The sequence below is a fragment of the Oryzias latipes genome, chromosome 15 (genome assembly GCF_002234675.1).
Source record: "Oryzias latipes chromosome 15, ASM223467v1".
In the NCBI taxonomy this organism is placed as follows: Eukaryota; Metazoa; Chordata; class Actinopteri; order Beloniformes; family Adrianichthyidae; genus Oryzias; species Oryzias latipes.
In genome coordinates this window covers 9,943,369-9,964,933 of record NC_019873.2, presented here as the reverse complement: position 1 = coordinate 9,964,933, position 21,565 = coordinate 9,943,369, and the positions used below count along the sequence as shown (strand labels likewise).

Here is a 21,565-nt window from a genome sequence, read left to right as displayed (position 1 = left end):
CCTCCACTGAAACAATCCTCTTCCTGCTTGTGTGCTCTAAGGAAGCAGTTCTGATGCAGCTCTTTTGTCAGGTTGGCAGAGAAGCATCTTAGAAGTTCACTAAGACAGACAGAGAGGAACAGCAGCGTTCTGGAGATCATACTGGAACAGACAACTGTAGAAACATTTTCTTTAGAGCAGACAGGTGGAAGCTTCAGGTAACCTGAACATGGCTTGATTTGGACTGCAGTAACATCCAGGATTAAAAATGGAGAACCACTCTGAAAGGGTGAACTGCTACTTAAGTCACTGATATAGGACTTAAAAATAGTAACTACATTAAAACATCACATCCGCTAATCCAGGACCGGGTTGCAGGGGCAGCAGTCTAAATCAAAAATACCTAGACTTCCCTCTCCTGTCTACTCCAAACTCTCCGGGTGACCAAGCTTCTCACCCTATCTCTAAGGAACGCCCAGCCACCCCACAGAGGAAGCTCATTTCATCCTCTTGCATTTGGGACCTCGTTCTTTCGGTCATGACCCGTAGCTCATGACCATATTTGAGTGTTGGAACAAAGATCGACTGGTAAATTAAGAGCTTTGCTTTTTGGCTCAGCTTTCTCTTCACCACAACGGACTAGTACAGAGGACGCATAATGGTGGATGCCACACCAATCCGCCTGCTGATTTCACGATCTGGTCTTCCCTCACTCACGAACAAGACCTCAAGATACTTAAACTTCTACTCCCCCAGAGAGGACAAACTACCGTTTTCGGGTAGAGGACCATGGCCACAGACATAGCTTCACACGCAGCCGCGAATTGCCCCAATGCATGGTAGAGGGCCTGGCTTGATGAAGCCAACAGGACAACATCATTGGCAAAGAGCAGAGAGTAAATCTTGTGGTCCTCAAATCAGACCCTGTCCAGGCCCTGGCTGCGTCTAGAAAGTCTGTCGGTAAAGATTATGAACAGAACCGGTGACTTACTGCGGGCTGTTAGAAAACAAGCTCCTGCTTCGGTCATACAAATGGTAAATGCTAAATGGCGTATACTTATATAGCGCCTTTCTTCCCACAAGGACAAAGCGCTTTACAGTCACAGACCCATTCACCCAGTCACACACACATTCACTCACACATTCACACACTGGTGGCGGCTCCGCTGCCAAACACAGGCGCCCGCCCACCACCAGAGGCAAGGAGACCAGACCAATACAGAGACCAGACAGCCCTAAGGCTCCCCAGACCCCATACTCCCAACTAAAAACATTCAACAAACAGGTTAGCGAACAGCTAAAGCTGACAGAGAACACGTGCAGGAATTTGTGACAGGAAACGGCTGCTGGTCTGATGGGAGAGCAGACCTGCAAGGAACACTACTAACTGAAAAAACAGAGTCAAACAAGACAAATCACAACACTAGAATGTGTGATTGCTGAAAGCATGCTGATGATATTTTTTGTGTCTTTGTAGTTTTCTATGGTTCTGTTACACTAGTAACTAGTACCTGTGTAGAAAAATGGTCGGTAGGTGTCTCAGACGTTTTCAGCATTTTAACCTCATCTTGTTTGCTGTGATTTGCTGAGGCAGCAGGCTGAATGCCGCAGAGTCAAACGGAACAAATAAACTGATCTGTGAGGTGGGAGTGAAACTGGATTTACTTGTAGACAGTGATGGAGTGAAGGATTCTTTAAAAACTGACGCCACCTGTCCTCTCCATCAGCTCCTTGTCCAATACAGGAGCACATGGACAGCTAAACTAAGACACACTGATCATTTGCACAGCACTCTAACTGGACCATAGGTAGCTTTTTCTTTGTTTGATTCATGTTTGGTAGTCGTACCTCTGCCAAAAACACAATTTTCCCCTGGGAAAAATAAAGTATTAGGATTCTCTGGCACTGCTGTAAAAAATTCTCCAACAGTTGTAGTAAAAGGATGCAGTCTGTCTTGCCATTTGTCCGGCACGATAAATTGAAGAAAAAAATGCTTGAGGTTAGTAGAGATGCCTGTTGTTTAATGGCACTTTGAGCAAACATTTATAGGTTGCCTCTGGCTCATTAGCAAAAATGTAATGAACTAAGGTAATTCTGTTTAAGCATTATGAAATTGCAAAAGTCCCACTCACTTAATCTGCAACACAAGCCTTTAGAGACCCAACTTAATGAAAATTGTGTTTTTGCTGTTTTGAACATGTTCTTGTAACATTTTCTTGATGATGGAGGACATGCATGAAAAAAATTCAGATTAAAATTGTGTTTTTTGAGTACGGTATGTATTTGAATTGCTGTGAATCAGGAGCAGACAAAAAAAGCCTGTTTGAAAAAGCCTGTAGTTACATAAATCTACAATCGACATGCCACAACCTCCTTGCTCGGCTCCATTCTGATGCATCCACTTGCAGACAGATCCACGTACGCCTTTGCGTTCCTCGTCTGAGGGGGAATCTGACTTGAAAGTACGGCTTGAAATCTCTGATGTTGATCGCCGTTTTTGTTGCACTGGTAATGTTAGGTTTTGGTTTTGATGGGCTGTAAGGCAGCGGGAGGGTGTTTAAACTAATGGATCATGGGAAATGGTGGCAGGTTCACTCTGCACCAACGCTTCCGCCCACAACTCAGATGTGAATTTCTAATAAACTACTGCTGCTCTGCAGAAACTATGACCTAGAAAATGACCCAGGTTTTTGGATTTTGGCTAAATTTGGCATAATTCCAATTAAAAGAGAGCTGGAAAAAATGTGAGAATAGATGAAAGGATGATCAGAGTGCGACTTTAAAATAAATTGGAATTTGTTTTAAAGATTCATCAGAATGATTGAGACCTTTACGTTTGTTGTGTACTCATTAGGCATGGACCAGGATTGATAAATATTAGATGGCCTGTAATCTATAGGAAACTAAAAGTGTGACAAAAAATTAAAATAAAGAAAGATCAAGTAGACAGAAGTGGGTGGTTTCACCGGTAACTTAAACTTAACTTAAATTATGAGACAAGAGGTAAAGCATGCTAATGGCAGAGGTTCTGCTGTAACACGTTATCCATAGTTGATGACTTTTTATAGCTCCAGCTGGTAAAGGTTTGGAGCTTTTTGCTGAAATATTGATGTGTGCCGTAGCGCCTCTTATGGTCCAACCATTCAGTCACAGCTTGGATGTTTTGATGTTCTGGGGCCCGCAATCTTCTTAGATCTTCTTCAAAACCTAATGATGGTTTGTGGTTAAACTGTGCCACCTATTCCTTACCACAACATTTTTTTTTCCTTTTTCTCACATGTTCACCAGTTCCCATCATTCCCAGCTATCTGTACAATCTGGATGAGTCAGCGGATGTGGCGCTAAGGAACGACAGCCTGTCACAAAAGGGTCCAGAGGGATCTTTCCACACGATTGTGTCTTTGTATGACAACTCCATCAGACTGTCAAGCTCCAACTTCACAACCAGGCCTGCTGACCCAGTTCCTCCAACTCTAGTGGTTACAAAGCTGCAGCAGAACTCTTCCGACTGCCCCCAGTCCAGCAGCAGGCTCCTCAATGAGAACGTCAAGGTCGGAATGTTGTTTGCTTCCAAAGCCACTGTGCAACTTGTGACCAACCCCTTCATCGGACCTCTCACAAACAGGTGGGCTTTTACCTCATTTTCATCCTGAAGCAGAGTTGTTTACCTTTTTTTTGTGAATTTCTCTGAAAACACTGAAGGGACATCTTTCAGCCTTATGGTAACAAAAAAAGATAAATATAAAACAACACATCCAAAGAAGTTTAAGATGAGCTAAAAACAAGGTTCATGACATGTTTTCATCAGAAAGAGCTACAAAACCATTTTTAATTCTTTGAGAGTTCAGAAAACCACTATACAAGTCAATATCCACTCATCAATAAAACTTGGAAAACTGAAGAACTTTTGTAGTAAGAACAAGAATATCAGTCCAAGAATATAACAAGGACTCTGTCACGGTGAGGTGGCTCGAGAGCCGGTTGGACCCAGATGCAGAGGCAGGAGGCAAGGATCAGGGCTAGTGGGTTTTAATGCACAAAAAGAACAAACAAAAAGCGCTGCAGAGCAGGATGACAAAAACCAAACGAAAACTCACTGTGGCGTGGCGAGGGACAAGGAACGAGGAACAGGGCATGACATGGCATGAACACCAGAACAGGAATACTAATGGACCAACACAGGAGGAGGGCAGAGACAAGACTTAAATACAGACAGGGCAGACAAGACACAGGTGGACACGATCAGGGCTGATGGGGACCAAAGGAAGTAAAACTCAAGAAACCAGACAAGACAGGAGACTTTCAAAATAAAACAGGAAACAGAAACAAGACAGAACAAGGACCAAAAACAAGACAACAACTTCAAATCATGACAGACTCATTAAGAAGATCTTCAAAGAAATAGGACATAGAAAAAAGCCTAACTCGACTCATGTAAAGTCAGAGTTCATGATTACATATTCAGAAAGAGACTTTTGAACTAAAATGGATCCATAAAGAAATCACACAAAGTCTCATCTGACGTTTAATAGAAACATTGGCATATAAACTTTCAAGCAAATAGACAAGGAACTAAGAAGACACAAGGGGAGTTTTCCCATCCAGAAAAAAACATCATAATAATTCTAGTAAATGGTGGTAGTAGTGTGATGGTGTTGGTCTGGAGCCATTCATTCTACAAACTCCAGGAGCATGTTTTCTATCAACTCTGCAGCAATTTTACATTTGTATAAATCAAAAACATAAATGAAGGTTCTGCTCAAAGTCTGGACTTTAGTCAAAGAAATTTTCTGTTTCGCCACAGAAAAAACCTCATTTAGTCTAAATTCAAACAGTATCCCAGGAAACACAACCAAAAAAAGAGTACATGTTGATTTCCTCTATCTGCTGTACCGTGCCGGTCTCAGGGGGCCCTGGCTACCGCTACCGCTTCAGCAGGGGTCTTAAGCACAGGTGTCAGCTTACTTTTGCACAAATAGTGTGTGTGACAGAATGAAATGCTTTAAATGTGTTGGTTTGCATGCTCATGTGCGTGTGAACTGTAGTACATGTTGACATGATTGTGTGTAAAGGCTTTTGAAGCCAACAGGTATGTTTGCAACCCCTGAGAATGTGTGTGGACTGGCCCCGCCCCTTTTGACTAACATTCCCACCAGACAGTAATGATGATAATCCAGCATCTTGTTGCTTAATGATTTTAACCCCCCCCCCCCCCCATCACCTCTGTAGTCATCCTCCAGATTTCCTGAGCTCCCCTTTTCCCCCTTTCTTCTGTGCCCTTACCCCCTGTCTCCAACATCCCTCCCTTCTTTCATCTTCTTTTCCTTTCCAAAAAATGACCCAAATGTAATCAGCATAAATAAAGTTTATCCTAAATTACAAAAGGGGTTCATACAAATACACACCTTGTGTGTCAGAAGTTCCACAACCCCCTGTTGCAACAGTAAAATATGTCCAACACAAGAGGCCTTCAGCTCCTATCTGTCTGCTCAGATGTTGGACAGGACAAGTTGAAAAAAAAAAAAGAAATTACCCTTTCACAGTGAGGGATATTTACTTGCATCAATCACGCACCTTCCTTAAGACATAGTTGTATATGCATGTGTACGAGGGTCCTATGAGGCATGGTACTCATATGTCCACCTCAAGGGACTTCATGGAAATGGAACGTACCATTGTCATACGTGTGGTATGTTTGGGTGATGCTGTTGTTCAGTGCACCTACGCTGCACTCTAGTTGTTGGTAAGGTGCGCAGTGACTCCTTAATGCCCTGCTCTCTGGTTTACCCAAAAAGTCTCTTTCAAACTTACAACTTCTACAGAACTCAGCGGCACGAGTTCTGACGAGAACCAGAGGGCGGGAACACATTACACCGGTTTTAAAATCGCTGCATTGGCTCCCTGTGCGTTTCAGGATTGATTTTAAAATTCTTTTAATGGTTTATAAATGTTTTTATGGTCTTGGGCCTTCTTATTTAAATGATATTCTTTTAAAATATGAGCCCTCGCGGACCTTGAGGTCTTCCGGTACTGGCCTCTTAGTTGTTCCCAAGGTGAGGACCAAAACTTATGGTGAGGCTTCGTTCTGCCATCACGGTCCTCGCCTGTGGAACGGCCTTCCGGAGAGCCTCAGGGCCGCAGAGACAGTAGAGGTTTTTAAGAAGAGGCTCAAGACCCACCTTTTTAATTTAGCTTTTAGTTGATTTTAACTGCTAATTTATTCTATTAGTTTTAGTATAGGCTATTTTATTTATGTATTTATTTTAATTTTATGCATCTTATTTTCAATTTTATGTTTTTTCTTTTTTATGTTTTTAATTTTAGCATCTTATGATTTTAGCCCCAGTGTTTCTTGAGGGGATCTTTTCCTCCAGGGCTTGCCGGCTTGGTCAGCGGTTGTTGCTGCAGTTGTTGCCCTTGCTGGGGCGGCTGGGGTCTAATTTTACAGCTTTTGGCTGTGAGGGGGACCCCGGTGTTGTCCCGGTCTGGGTGGGCACTGTGGCGATGTTCCGGTGGCCGGGCTGGCTCCTGGTATGAAAGGATTCCCAGATACTGTTTCCTCACAGCAGAGCTAAGCCATACTTGTTTATTTATTTATTTATTTATTCTTTTACAGTTACATAGTCATATTTCATTGTACGTGGGAGCCATGGGTCATGTGGTTTAATGGAGGGGAGTGGGAAGGGTGAAGGGTGGGTTGGGGTTTTTATTGTAATGTTGTGTGTTTACTGTTTTTAGTGTTAAAGCGCTTCGAGCTGCACAAAGTGCATGAGAAGCGCTATTTTATAAATAAAGTTTGATTTGATTTGATTTGATTAATGACGGTGTGCTAATGCGGGCTGTGTATGTGATATTGTGATATGTAAATGCCCAAACAAACTACACCCTGATTGATTATATAATTTTTTTATTCTAACCGTCAGGCTGCAAGCACAGAGCGTGCACTTATCACTTGAACGGGCCCCTTGCGCAGGGGTCGAAGGCTTGAAAAAAGAAATAAAATCTGTCTACAACTTTGACATTTCATGCGGTCCACCTGCTTCCATGTTTGCACATTTTTTGCCTGCAGACAGCCCGTGTTCAACTGTTAGGGCAGTGATGACTAAAGCTTCAGAGATTTAAGGAGAAATATTCACAAGGTCTAACTCTATAGGGCAGCCAAGAACTGCAACCAACCTATTTTAAAGAAAAAGATGGTCTTTTTTTCTAATAGTGTTGCATAATCTGCTGTCATAGCAGCCACAGTAAAGAGCATTAGGTTACTGCTGTGGCTGTTTTTTGTGGTCTACTTTCTTTTCCTTATAATATCTGTGACGGCCTCTGTCAACTTCATCAAACCAAGAAGACTGCGGTTGAAAATTGTTTTTTATTTGTCTTCTATCTATCCAACACCTGCAAATATTTTATCGGAAAAAAAAGTTGCAGCAAAACTTTGTTGTCCTTCAGTGATGTGTCACATGAAATCCCTTCAAAGTGTCCTGATCCAAGTAAAAAAATGTTGGTTTTTATGGTCCATTTTTCTCCCAGAATTCACAATTTACTGTCTGATTTGTGAAAAGCTGAACAGATGAAACAGAAGCTGACTTCCTTTTTAAATTGTCGTTAGTAAGAGGAAAAGGTAGCAGGTGGAAATACGTCACATTAACAGTAAAAGCTGGCATGTGTGTGAATTAGGCAAAGCAGAATTCCTGATTAGTCATGTCTGGATGCAGTCTGGTGTGATTGTGCACAGACGGCTCCACCGTGAGGACCTAACGTCAGCAAACACACCTGACAGCGCAGGAAGCAGGAATCAAATACGAATGAGCTCAGAGAATTTGTGTCATCAGATCTGTTTAAGTTTCCAATACAATTTCATGTCAGAACTTTACAGAGTAGAAAGACAACTCAAATCATAGGTGAGGGTTCTGGACAGGGAAGACCAAAATTTGGGTTGATGCGTGTTTACATAGCCTCATCTTCATTCATCATCCGGAGTGACCGTACCTTTGGACTGGCACCAACCTATGACAATCTAGATAAAAATGTCTGTATTTTGTTAAAACAGAATACAGAGTTTCTTTTTTATTATCAGTTGCTATTGTGCCTTGTGATTTCATCAAGGAAAAAGAGCAGCTTAAGCTAAAAAAAAGGTCAAAATATTCAATAGTTACAGTCTGATATGTGCCTAACCTTTATGTTTTTTAAATCTGAACTTCCAACCCAGATTTTTATCTTTCTATTTATTGATTTGAACATCATTACAAATTTAGTAAATGATTTTCATCAGATTCCTTCATCTCAGTTATCAGTATTGATTGAGGTTACCAACATCCTCAGAAATATTTAAAAATATGGTTTAGTGTGTGACTGAATCAGCGTCTTGCATGAAGAATCAGCTGCTGTTTTATCTGAAAAATAGTTTGGGATTAACAAAGAAAAAAAATAGCGATTGACTTTTTTGTCATTTTTTTTCTAAAGACTCAGTTGAAATGATCTGCAGCTGCTTTGTCAAATTGAGTGTAAATTGCAAGAGGAGCATTAACTGCTGTTTAAAAAGGTTGTTAAAATGATCTCAGAAAATGAAATCTGAGTCATGACGCTCTCTTTGTTAGCTTTTCCTAAGGAATATAGGATGGGAGATATTTTTATAGAAGACAAAAAGCATGACTTTTCCATCGCTGCTGGCATTTATCCTTAAAGCCAGTGTTTAGCGTTTCAGATGGACACTCATGTAAGCAGCAACTGAAGCAAGGAATGCAGTCCCATTATTGGCTGTTAGTCACCTTCACTCCTGAAAGAGGACAAAGCAAGGCAAGTCGAGCGTGGCACCAATCCACATGGAGTACAACAGCTTGTTGTTTGCACTGTAGCTTTGATTCCCCCTCTAGTGTTTTTGATTCACAAACGAACAACTGACGTTTCTCTGCAGATTCACTGATTTCTTTATGTTTTCCCTTCAGTTGCTGGTTTGCTGCTGCTCCTTGAGAAGTTGCATTCAAGGTTTTATTCCATTTATGAAAACATAGATTGGATGCAGTTTCTGGTTCCTTTGTAAAAATAATGACAAACTCCAAACAAATGTTTCAGTTGTATGTCAAAATCTAACATCATCTTAAACTCAAAGCACAGAGTCTGAAACACAAAAATGCTCTTTTTGTTTTTTATTGTCCCGCTCAGCCAGAGCTGGATTAACTATGTGTGACACAAGAGGTGTGAGGGTCTTTAAAACTGTATAGTTATGTCTGATCACTTTATCCAAATGGACATTTTGACACAAAGATAATCAAATTTGGATCCAAAATATTTATGAATGAAAAACATTTGGGGGGAAAAATTGGAACAGATTTTTTTCTTTCACGGTACTTAAAAAAAAGCCTTAGTTTGTGGGCATTCTTGAAAAACTGGACCTTTATTTGGGAGCCAGAACACAAGCAGAGGATTATTCCGGCATCTGTTCGTCTACCATGATCACGGAGGACCTGGATCTCCTCATCGCTCTGGTTTGTCCATAGTTCATAGTTTGTGAGCATCGTACCTGGCTACGGTAGAAAGGAATAGAATAGAATGCTTTATTGTCATCATATATGGAGCACGAGGAAATTTAAGGTGGCCATCAGGTGCTTTATTTGCATTTGTATAGATATTTTTAAAACTGAATAAATGTATCTTTTCATAATATGTCTACGTAGAATTGGATATCAGCTTCCGATCTTCGCTGGCTTCTGCATCATGTTTCTCTCCACCATCAGTAAGTTCTCCACATTAATCTGAGGGGTCGGTCATTCCTAGTGTTTCCTCATGTTTGATGGTTTCTTTATTCCTGTCGTAAAGTGTTCGCTTTCTCATCGAGCTACACTCTGCTGTTCCTGGCCAGATCACTTCAAGGCGTGGGCTCCTCCTGTTCTTCAGTCGCAGGTTCTTTCATCTTTTTCTGGGACTTTCAGTGCAAATTCTGTCTGTTTAGCTGCTCACTTGTCAGGATCTGAACACATTTATTTCACTGATTTTTACATGTTTATTGCTTGAAAGTGACCTCTTCCAAAAATAAAATACTCAGTTTAGATGTTTGTGTATTTGGAAGATTTAAGAAAAACACACTTCATCCCAAACTGTAAAATTACATCAAAAATTCCTGCAGCCAGTGTTTGAGCAATGATGCATTCACATGATGCTAGAAAGTGTGTATTTTGGTAAATGCTGCATTTATGTCTAAACCATAAGCATTTATGTCCAAAAAAGGGAATTATTATTAAATATCAAACTCTATCAGCTATTTCTTCTAAAAACCAAACTAGCAGCACTATTCTCTAATGTGTCTGGAACTAAAAAAAAAATAAGCCAGCTATGGCATCTAAAGGAACTGAAAATCAATACAAACACAAATACAAACAAATAAATAAACAAACAAAAACTTAAAGAGTGACTAAACGGAAGCATAAAAGAAGTGCGGAAAAAAAGGCGACATTTAGAAATCTCACCTAAAGCACTAAATATGTTGGGTTTCTGGTTCCAAGCCCTAAATGCAGATACAGTTGCTGTAAGTTAAAAGATAATAATGATATGAACATGACAGAATAACAAACTAATAAACCTCAAATTCCAAAACTTTCTAAATGTGAGAAAAAATAAATAAAATCAAACATAGTATATCTTAAATCAGGCACCGCTTCAAATGAAAGACTTCCAGTTATCCCTGGAAAAGAGTGGAAGAAGACAGTCTGGAGGAGTGCCAGAAGAGAAAATGAAAAAAAGAAGCCAAGATTAGTTCAGTTGAGCATAAAGAACAGAACCTAGCTGGACTTCAATGCTAAATTTTGGATTTTAAATGACACGTGAAATCAGGTCATTGTGGTGCAGCAAAGTTCTCACAAATGTTCTGTTTTTATACAGATTTATGATTGTTCTATTGTAAATAAGGTACATAAGGATCTGTTCTCCTTAATTTGAGGTAAGAAAAATGCGCATCTAGAGTTTGCACTTCTCATTAACTCCTTCAATGAAGATCATTTGGACAATCCCAAAAGTATTAGGCTTTCATTTTTGACCTTGGTCTGAGTTTCTGCTGTGAAGTATGTGTTTTGTCTCCTGACTTGAATTAAATGTTGTTACAGCTTTAGCTTCCACTCATGTCATTATTTATTAAGTTTTCTAAACTCTACTGTCCGACCTAAAAGGGTTTCTTTGTGTCTGTATCGACATATGCTGTATGTTTAGGTATGGGGATGCTCGCCAGCGTGTACACGGATGATGAAGAGAGGGGTCATGCCATTGGAATTGCTTTGGGAGGTCTAGCATTAGGAGTGTTGGGTATGTGCACATTCATAGGGACAGCTTGATTTGTGAATGTGAAAGCACACTATTCATAAATTCTTTGATATGTCTGCCAGTCCTTAACCCTTGTGCTATCCTAGGCACTTTAACATTGGGAGTTGGGTCATCTAGACCCACTAGACAGTGCTCTGAACCTTTTTTCTTCAATGATTTGTGATCTTCACTGGTGTCCATGGATCACATGAAATCTTTCCACCTTTATCCACCTTTGTCATGGTAGGGAGAACACGTCAATGTAAGGGTGGGGTCATCTAAGATAGCACAAGGGTTAAGCTATTTTCATGTCTAAAGGCCGTGTCATACAGCCACTACCTACATTTTGCCAATTTTCTAGGTATTGTCTTTGTTTTTTTCTGATTCATGCGTGATGTACGTAATTCATAAGTGTTTCGGCCAGTGGGTCTTTACATGAATTCTGCTGTTCACAAGTTTTAGTCGGTTGAGAATTGCACAGTTTACAAGTATTTTACGCAGTTTAGAAGCGATTATTGCGAAAATCTTTCGCAACTGTGTCAGTTTTTGCAAGATAAAAACACAACTTTGTGGCTTTCAACAACCATTACACGTTTGTTTAACTGACTTTTCATGCACATACCACCAATGTAAAACTTTTATATCACGTATGGGGCACACATTTATCACGTTAAAGTTATGTAACTGATGCACAAATCACTGAATTACATGTAACAGCGCAATAATCACGCACGGTTCATGTTCTATGTTCATTTACGTGTTCTTTACGTGGCTTATTCGTACTTCTTCCATGATTTTAACGTGGTTCATTTGTCATACATCTGTGAAAATTTCCAGAAAAGACCACAACTTTTCTCCATTTTTCCACATATATCCACGTGAGACCAACTTTCATTTGTGTAATATGGGCATAATTTACGTAGCTGTGTGACACGGCTTTAAACTAAGTGGCAGCACTGACCCCCCCCTCCTGCATGTCCTTCTCAGTTGGACCCCCGTTCGGCAGTGTGATGTACGACTTTGTCGGGAAAACAGCTCCCTTCCTGATTCTCGCTTTCCTGGCTGTGTTTGATGGAGGTACAGTTGCATTTCTCTCCCACACACCCAGCAGACTGTGAGCAAAGCACTGATTACTGTTGAAGTGTCTCTTGAAAAATAGCTTTTTTATCTCAAGGGACTTCCTGGTAAAATAAAGGTTAGATAAAAATAAATAAAGATTTTTTTTTTTCTGTGCATAGTTGATGTTAACTGAGATTTATGTGAAATTTCTAATTTTTTTCGTGTCAGCTTTGCAGCTTGTTGTTCTGCAACCCACCAAAGTGGAACCAGAGGTGAGTGTGGCTTCTTTAATTACCTCAGATTACCTCAGACTAAAACTCTGTTTAGAAATATGCATCAAATGTCAATTGAAGGGGAAAAAACGGTTCTAGGAAAAAAAACAAGAAACCTCTGGAATGTCCACATGAAGGAGGGATTCTCTCCCGGGACGGACAGGCGATGTGCCAGAACTCTTAGAGAAGAATTAACTTATCTAACTCTACAACTACATGTTTAAATAGTGTAGCAGATGGGCTTCATCCAGATGGAACTGGGGGAGGGGCTGGGGGCGCGAGATGAGGTCCACAGCCAAGGACAGCAGGGGCACAGACATGCCAACTGTTTCTGGCTGTAAAGGCAGTACAGAGTCATTACAAAAGCGGAATTCAATGTTACAGAACAATATGAAACAAGCGTTTGCATTATACACACATAGTGCTTCCCTTTGGACCGGACTCTAATCAGCAGAAAGTTAGGCAGAGCGAAGTGATGATTGGGATTCCATCATCACCAGCTGGATTTTACCCCCTTATGTGGCCAACCAGACACTTTTGCTTTTTGTTCTTTTGTTCTTTAGTCCCAAATCCTCCAATACCCATTTTTCTGAACTAAATCCTCTGTTTAAGTCTAGTCTTATGAGGGTCACCTGGGACCACCTTTAGTATTTTGCCACCAAATTGATCCTTTTGGCATGAGGTCTTGGTGTTGAAATACATTTAGATCATTTTACTACGTGGAACTATGAATTAGAGACCCACTACAATGAAAATTGGGTTGTTGATGTTTTTAATATTTTCTTGTGGCATTGGAGGACACGAATATAGAAAATTAGGCTTCAAGTTGCATTTCTGAGTATTTCTTTATTAAAATCTTTGTGAATCTGGAGAAGATGAAAAAATGCTGTTAAAAAGGGAGCGTAGTTCTGACGTAGAAAATACAGTGGGTGGGCCACAAGCTCCATTTTGATGCATCCACTTGTAGACTATATCAATGCTTGTCTTAATTTTCCTCATCTGAGCTGGTCTTTGGCTCAAAACTGTATGGCAGGATAGCTCCAATACTGCTCGCCATTGTTGTTGCGCTGATAATGTTAGGTTGGGTGTTAGAGGAGCTGGAAGCTAGCGGGAGAGAGTGCAAACAGATTGGTGATCGTAACAATTTGTTTTAAGTTTCTGTGGGTTTGGGTGGATGAAGTTGGGGTGCACCAACAGTCCTGTCCACAACTCAGAGGGGAATTTCTGATGAACTACTGCTTCTCTGCAGAAACATAGTAAAAGTTCTAAAAAAACAACAGAGGTCTTTTAAAAATTTTGGCTAAAAACGTGATTAAAAGACCACTGGAAACACTTTTACAATAGATCAAAAGATGATTGTAGTGGGACTTTAAAGGACACATCTCCATTTTAGCAATCCAATGGATTGTCTTGGGAATTTTGTTTACATTTTTTTTCATTTACAAGTACCTGTTTTTACTTTAAAACAAAAGTTTTTACTGTTTTTCTTCCAGAGTCAGAAAGGAACCCCTCTGTTGACGCTTATGAAGGATCCTTACATTCTCATCGCCGCTGGTAAGACAATAACACAACAATCACACAGCCGATGTGAGAAGAGTCCAGCCTGCAGAAGCATCTGTGGTATATTGCCTTTTGATAACGTGAAGGGGTGGAACAGAAGAAAAAAAATAGACTCATGTTTTTGTTTTTGATCATTTGGACATATCAGCCAAAGGGAAACCTCCAAATTGATTTGCTGGTTGTAAGAACAGACTGTGATGTGTGTTGGGCCATGAGTGCTAAATTAAAGGGACGATAAGCTTAGAAAGAAACTCTGTCTCACTTTTAGAAGCAAAAATATGTTTTGTTAAATATTCAGAATTATCTGAACTTTTTTACCTTATCAATTAAATTTATATTAACTCTAAAAACCTAAAAATAAAACAAATTGTAATCATCAACTATTGCTTTTAGTGTTTATTATTTTCATTAAGGGTTCCAAAGCAGAAACCTTTCAGCACAGAATTTGATATTACAGCTTTTCATGGCTGTATATTGCTATATTTCAACAACAAGAAACAAAACTTAAAAATTATTCCATATTCTTTCAGCCAACAAAATAACATTTTTTTTCTTTCAATTTCCTGTTAACCCCTTCATGCTGTATTTCACTCATTTCCAACGTACTAACATAATTTGTAGTGATGTATGGAAGGTGTCCATTTAAGTCATGGAAGTGCCAATCATTTGAAACTTGATCATGGAGGAAAAATCATAATTGTGGATGACATGTCACTAGTGGTTGGCCGTCAGGGCCTTCAAGGCCTTCTCTGAAGGCCTAAATAAATATCTGAATCAAGTCTTAATTATATTTTGTCGATGCATACTCATTAAATCATGGTCTGTCCACTCCCTTTTATTGTGTAATTCAGGGGTGGGCAATTCCAGGCCTCGAGGGCCGGTGTGTCTGCATGATTTCCAGATACTCTTGCCCTACTCATGGCTGATTACCTGGTTCAGGTGTGTCCAGCCAATCAGAACATGCCAGAGCAGGGTATGCTGGAAAACATGCAGGACTGCGGCCCTCAGTGCCCACCTCTGGTGTAATTGATGGTTATGCTGCTTCCAGACAGATGTATTTTCATATTGTAGCATTTAACCAATCGCATTTCAGCTGTCCTTTGTTGCCAAGCAGAGTCACAGCTAAAGAGGCCTTCAATATGAGTTCTGAAGGTCTTGTAATGTAAAGTCAATGTCAGTGATTTATTTCTTTCAACCAATCAGATTTTGAGTTGGCGTCAGCAGGGCCTTCTAGCAGGCTTAGACAACGTCACGGTATTCAGACCTTCTGATTGGACAGAAGTTTCAAGAAGTCACATGCAGCCTTGTCCCATTTGACACAGAGCCATGGAGCAGTTTTTGATCTGTCTCAGTTAAAAACAGAGCTGACTGTAATGTACGCCATGGATGATTTGACAGGAAAATCTCCCACTGATCTCCTTGACTTCCTTCATCAGAAAAATCTGAGTGAGGGCATCAAGTAGCTTTACAGAATTTGTGTGTTTGGCGCTGACAATCCCCATGTCCACTGTGTCTGTCGAGCGGATATTTTCAGCTCTGAAGCGAATTAAAACCTACACAAAAACACAACTGGACAGATGTGTCGGAAAAGAGCTGTGACAGAAAATCCTGGAGAATGATTCATGAGATTTGCACCATTTCCACATTTACATCAAGCCTCTTCCAACTGTTGGAGGCGGACATTGTGCTAGTAAACATTAGAAAAGGAAGAAGGAGCCCCCCCTGCTTGTCCAATGTGAACACCATGGGCTAAATGCATCTTCAAGAATGCTTGTTTAGCGCCTTCAAGAACCCCCGTCACATGCTCGGTGTGAATGTAGAAATAGAGGCCAGACCATTACAAAGCAACGCTCTCAGTGGAGAACAAGGTGGAGGGCTGGCAAATCATCTAGAATGTAAAGAGAGACCATTTATGAACATAGAGACACATATACCGCATTTACACTGCATGGTTCAACTGACCCAATTCCGATTTTTTCCTCTCATGTGGCACAGATCGGATATGACCGGTGAACGTGTAAACAGGAAAAAAACGCATGGATTATGATTTTCTGAGATAGGATAAAGGCCTCATTCATATGTGGTAATAAATCGGATATTCCCCAGTAAATGTGAGTCGTACGTCAGTGACGTCAACAGGACACCACCAACTGAGATCACATGTCACCAGTCACCAATCTTGAGTCCTTTGCTGCATCTTGTACAGTAATTGGCTGATAAAAAGGTGGGCTAGAGTGTAGAGTGATGTAACAACACAGCATACCTCATTACAATTGCACCAAAACGTCACACTATTTCATAATGCCAATGATTTGAGGCAATGCTACAAAATAATGGCTTTAGCTGCAAAAGGAAATGTGGAAGTATGAAGCATACAGCCAAGAAAGTCTGACTTCTACTGCTGTACTTTGACGAGATGTAACAAACAAAAGGAATGTTCTATAAATGTGTCAGTGGGAATACCCAACTGTTCCTCACAGTTTTTTCTTTGGAGTTTCCAAACAAGATTTAAATGACAAAATCTTCAAATCTGAGTTATTATTAGATTTGCGCGGCTGTCTTTAGTAAGTTGAGTAAATAGGAAAAATAAAACATAAAACTCCTAAACTACAAATCATTTTATCAACAATACTCTCAGACCCGGGGAAAACATGTGCTGGTTGAGTTTTTGTTGCCAATAAGAAAAATCCCTAGAGATTAATTTAATGTTTGCATCGGTGATCAATTATCATTTTATCAGGAAAAACTGTAAGTTTGATCAAAATGTTTTTTGGTGCGATCAGCCTTGCTGTTGTAGTTTGTAGCGTTTACACATAAGGAGGCTCACCTGCTTGAGTAGAGACAAAATACTCAGTTACAGTATGCGATTACAAAGGAGACCAAATCTAATCATGTCAGAGACACTTCAGCGGCCGGTCCTCACAGGTAGAGGACCGCAGATGTTTCCGGCTGTGAAATTGCATCTATCACGTGCAGGTGGTAACAAAGGGAGTGATCTGTGCTTGTGCCTGTGAGCAGGAAGTTGGGCGGGGCAAATAACATGCAGACAAAGGAACAAAAAAAGAACATAAATGACCCTGCAAACACTTATCTTTAATCTTCATCCACAGGTGCCATTTGTTTTGGAAACATGGCCATCGCCATGATGGAGCCGACGCTGCCAATCTGGATGATGGAGACCATGTGTACCAGGAAGTGGCAGCTCGGTATTTACAAAGCTAAGCACCTAAATACAACTCACACTGTAGCAACAAACATGCACTGACATGGCTAAACACGCCGTGTTTTATGTTTTTTCCTGCTGAAGTTAAGTGACATTTTCATCCCATTGTGTGAATTTCAGAGTAGATGATGAATTCTGTCTGAGGCCAATGGGTCCATGTTCCCTCTCAGACCTACCCTTATCTTTTTTACTGGACATGTAACATCCAAACTGGACTAGATGAGGTCACCAATAAATCTCTGTTTGACTTAAAGAAAGAGGGTCCAAATTTTTGTTCCAGTTCTGATGCTGTGTGCACACCGAATGCAATCTGTGCGACCAATTTGCGCAGGTATCCCTTTCTTTTGCTGCGCTGCAAATTCTCTGTTCGCCGCCTGAACAAAAATGTGTTCATAAGCTTGATGCCTTGATCACCATGTTTGGGATCATTCAAATCCCCCCCCCCCCCCCCCTTCAGTGATCCTCTCTTCTGCTGCTGTGTCTGAAAGACGGCCGCTTTCATGGTGTTTCCATCTCTCTATGATAAAATATACAGATCTACGGTATATTTTAAATGTAAGTTTATTTTTTTTTATATAAAATGATATAAGAGTGAAGATATGTCAATGTTTGTTTATTTTAATGTGTACTTTATTTCTAACTTGTTCAATTTGACAGGACATCTTTTTCATTGAGGAAAGAATACAAGTTATTGAAGGTTTAAGTAGATATATTCCAGAATCATGTTTTTAGTCTATTTGAGTTTAAGTTTAAAAGGTTTAGTTTTAGTGTGTTCAGTAAAAGTTCATTCTGTTTGGCCTTCAGCATGTTTTGGAATTTGGCCCCCTGAGCAATCAAGTTTTACACCCCTGGTCTAGGGTGTCCCCGCTTTTCGGAAACCCTGCTGCCCCGAAGTGACCCAGCAGGTTGAGAAAATGAATGGAAGTTCGGGAGAACTATGAATCGATTCACTATATTGGATGTGTTTTCTACCTGCTATCACTGAAAACATCACATGCACAGAGTTGAGTCTCTGATTGGTTGATGCTACGCGTCGACCTCAGAGTTCAGATTTTTTTTAAAACCCTGGCCCGTCACCACCCAAGTCATGTTGCTCAAATGGCGCCGCAGGACCAAACTGGCCGCCTCCGCTGCACAAATCGCGTTTGATGTAAACACAGCATTACAGGTCACCAATATTTTAGCATGAATAAACAATAAAGCTAAAAATTTCTAAAAATATTTTTGTTAAACTCAATCAAACTTGGTGCGTTTAGTGTTTATGAAACAGATTCACTGTAATTTACTGTAGGAGTGCAGAAATGTTTAAATTGTTTGCTTCTCGGTTTTACCCTGCTTGTGCAGCACTTTTTATTTTATGTCTGCCTCTAAACATTTTGCTTTTATCTATTCTTTATTCCAATTTTAAGTATAAGGTGCCTGCAGTTTAACACCTAACCGCTAATATTGGGAAATGACGTAAAACAGTGGGGCAAATAATTATTTGTCAATTATGCAAAATTGATAAAAAAGATAGAAAAGTTTGGTCTGTGATGTTCATCAAAGAAACATTTCTACTGTAAGAAACAGAATGTAAACAAAGAGTCCAGTAAATTATTTGATATCTACATAACTTATTTGCATAATGATGCAGAAAATAAGTATTTATCTCCTACAAGAATTCTGATTCCACAGACCTCTCACTTCTTTAAGAAGTTCTTCTATCCTCCTTTTGTTATCTGTATTCATTTTGGCACCTGTTCTGACTGGTTATTTGAATAAAAGACACCTGTCCACACCTTTTAACAGCCAGACTGCAACCTCTGCACCATGACCAAGACCAAAAAACTGTCGAAGGACACCAGGAACCAGGGTTGTTCACCTGAACAAGACTACGATGAACAAATGTACGATAAGCAGACAGCTTGATGAGAATAGATCAACTGTTGGATCGATTATAGTAAATTGGAAGAAATATAAGATTACTGCAATAGCACTCCACCTAAGGCTCCATGCAAGATCTCACCTGGTGGGATTCAGATGATCTTGAGAACAATTACAAAAAAGGACAGAACTAGACGGGGGAACTGGTCAATGACCTGAGGAGGGATCACAGTAACAACGGTTAACATAGTAACACAACGTCATTGTTGATTCAGACCCCGCAGTGCAGGGCCAGCACATGTTTAGGGCATCTGATGTTTACCAGAAACCATCCGAATGAACCAGAGGAGATTTCAGAGAAGATTATGTGGTCAAGTGAAACCTAAATGGAACTCTTTGGTATAAACGCCGCTCGCTGTGTTCGAAAGGAGAAAATGTTGCATTCCAAGAACATCATACCCACTGTGAAGCATGGGGATTGAAACATCCTCCTTTAGGGTTGTGTTTCTGCTAAATGGGGACTGGACGACCCATCTGTATTAATCAAAGGATGAATAGAGCCATGTATAGTGAGATTTTGGTCAAATCCTCCTTCCATCAGTGAGAGCACTGAGGATGAAACACGGCCTGATCATCCAGCATGACAGTGGTACCCAACACATCACTGGGGCAACAAATTACTGGCTACATAAAAAGCTTATTAAGGTTCTGTAGTGGTCTAGTCAGTCTTTGAACCTCTATCCAATAGAGAATCTAAGGCAGTGTTTTTCAACCACTGTGCCGCGGCACACTAGTGTGCCGTGGGAGATGGTCAAGTGCGCCGTGGAGAAATTGCCCTCATTCACTGATCTAAAAACATTTCCCATCTCCAGGATTTCAGCTCTGTGTTCATCCAAACAGGCCCTGATAAAACACTGAGTAGTTAGGAATATGAAAGATCTTAAAATTACTTTTTATTTGTGTTTATTTAATTCTATTAAAGACATTTTGATAAGAATCACGGTACCGCGATTTAGCTGCAGCTATAACTGTGTAAGGAAAAGTCCCGCCCCTTTAACTGTCTCCACCAATCATTCTTCAAGGCTTAATCACATGTCATCAGTCTGACCAATCAGAAGTGGTTAAAGTCTTCACTTCCTTGTTCTTAATTCTGCTGATAAAGTCGCTAAGTTCTAACAAAAATACCAGCTAAAGCTCGTCTTTAGCTGGTGGTTCATCTCTTAGAAAAAAACAGCCGCAACTTCCTGCTTTTTCTGCCACAATTATCACAAAAATCTACGTGAGATTGCGGGGGGGGGGGGGGGGGGTTGTCGATCAATACAGACCATAATTTTCTGCTTTTTTTTTTTTTTGGATGCTGGTGTGCCGCGGGATTTTTGTCAAGGTTAAAGTGTGCCGTGGCTCAAAAAAGGTTGAAAAACACTGATCTAAGGACACGGTTGTCTGTTTTCCGGCAACAAAACCAAAACATCACAGCTCTTGAGAAGATCTGCATGGAAGAATGGACCAAAATAGAAGCAATTATGCAAACCTGATAAAAGCTTACAGAAAACCTTTGACCTTTGTCATTGGCAACAAGGATTACATTGAAAATGGGATAAACTTTTTTTTTCAACCAACTACTTATTCTTTGCACCATTATGCAAATGAATTCAAACATTTCCTGGATTTCTTTACATTTGGTCTGTAACAGTTGAAGTTTATCTATGATGAGCACTACGGACAAAAGTGGGACAAATAGCAGAATTTGTGACTCACATATAGTTTGTAAATAGCAATGAAGAGGTTTTCAAGTCCCAAAGTGCTTTACAGTTTCAGTCACATTCAGTAGAATGAAGAAAACTATGAAAAAATAAAAGGGGAAAAATGTCGCATCATATGGGGAGATAATCTCATTACCAACCAGTTGGAAAACTTTGATCCGCTTTTCTAAATCTTTGCCTTTTAGTCACTAAATAAAAAATAAGAATAAATTAAATGACATTTCATCAGTGCTGAAAGGTTGTGAAACATTTCGTTCAAAAATTTCAGCATTGCATTAGTTGATCAAATATGCTGGTCTTCTGTCAAAAACACACACGTTAGATTGACCAAAAGTAACTCCCAAAAATGATGTTTTTTTTCTGGTTTTCTGGAACAAAGTGACTGAAGGCTACAACTCCTTCTGTAACTCAATATTAGAATGCAGATTTGTTTTTAAAAGTTTTTAAAAATTAAAACATTTGAATTAGAAGTACGCAGGGGTGTTTTTCAAGCTGTGATTTGCAGAATATTTAACAAACATGCAACAAAAGCAAACACAAAGGCTGCCACACAGTCTTTA

At 40.0% G+C, this 21,565-nt stretch overlaps 1 protein-coding gene across 2 annotated transcripts in view; it reads left to right on the top strand.

The window, feature by feature from the left end:
* slc18a2 (solute carrier family 18 member A2) overlaps window positions 1-21,565 on the top strand; it is a 35,362-nt gene that overhangs the window by 3,053 nt on the left and 10,744 nt on the right. For both annotated transcript variants that reach the window (XM_023963541.1, XM_004077214.4), the window contains 8 exons: window positions 3,268-3,604; window positions 9,651-9,709; window positions 9,793-9,876; window positions 11,176-11,268; window positions 12,253-12,342; window positions 12,553-12,596; window positions 14,090-14,150; window positions 17,267-17,362. In XM_023963541.1, the coding sequence (XP_023819309.1) occupies window positions 3,268-3,604; window positions 9,651-9,709; window positions 9,793-9,876; window positions 11,176-11,268; window positions 12,253-12,342; window positions 12,553-12,596; window positions 14,090-14,150; window positions 17,267-17,362 (864 nt within the window). The remainder of the gene's footprint in view (window positions 1-3,267; window positions 3,605-9,650; window positions 9,710-9,792; window positions 9,877-11,175; window positions 11,269-12,252; window positions 12,343-12,552; window positions 12,597-14,089; window positions 14,151-17,266; window positions 17,363-21,565) is intronic.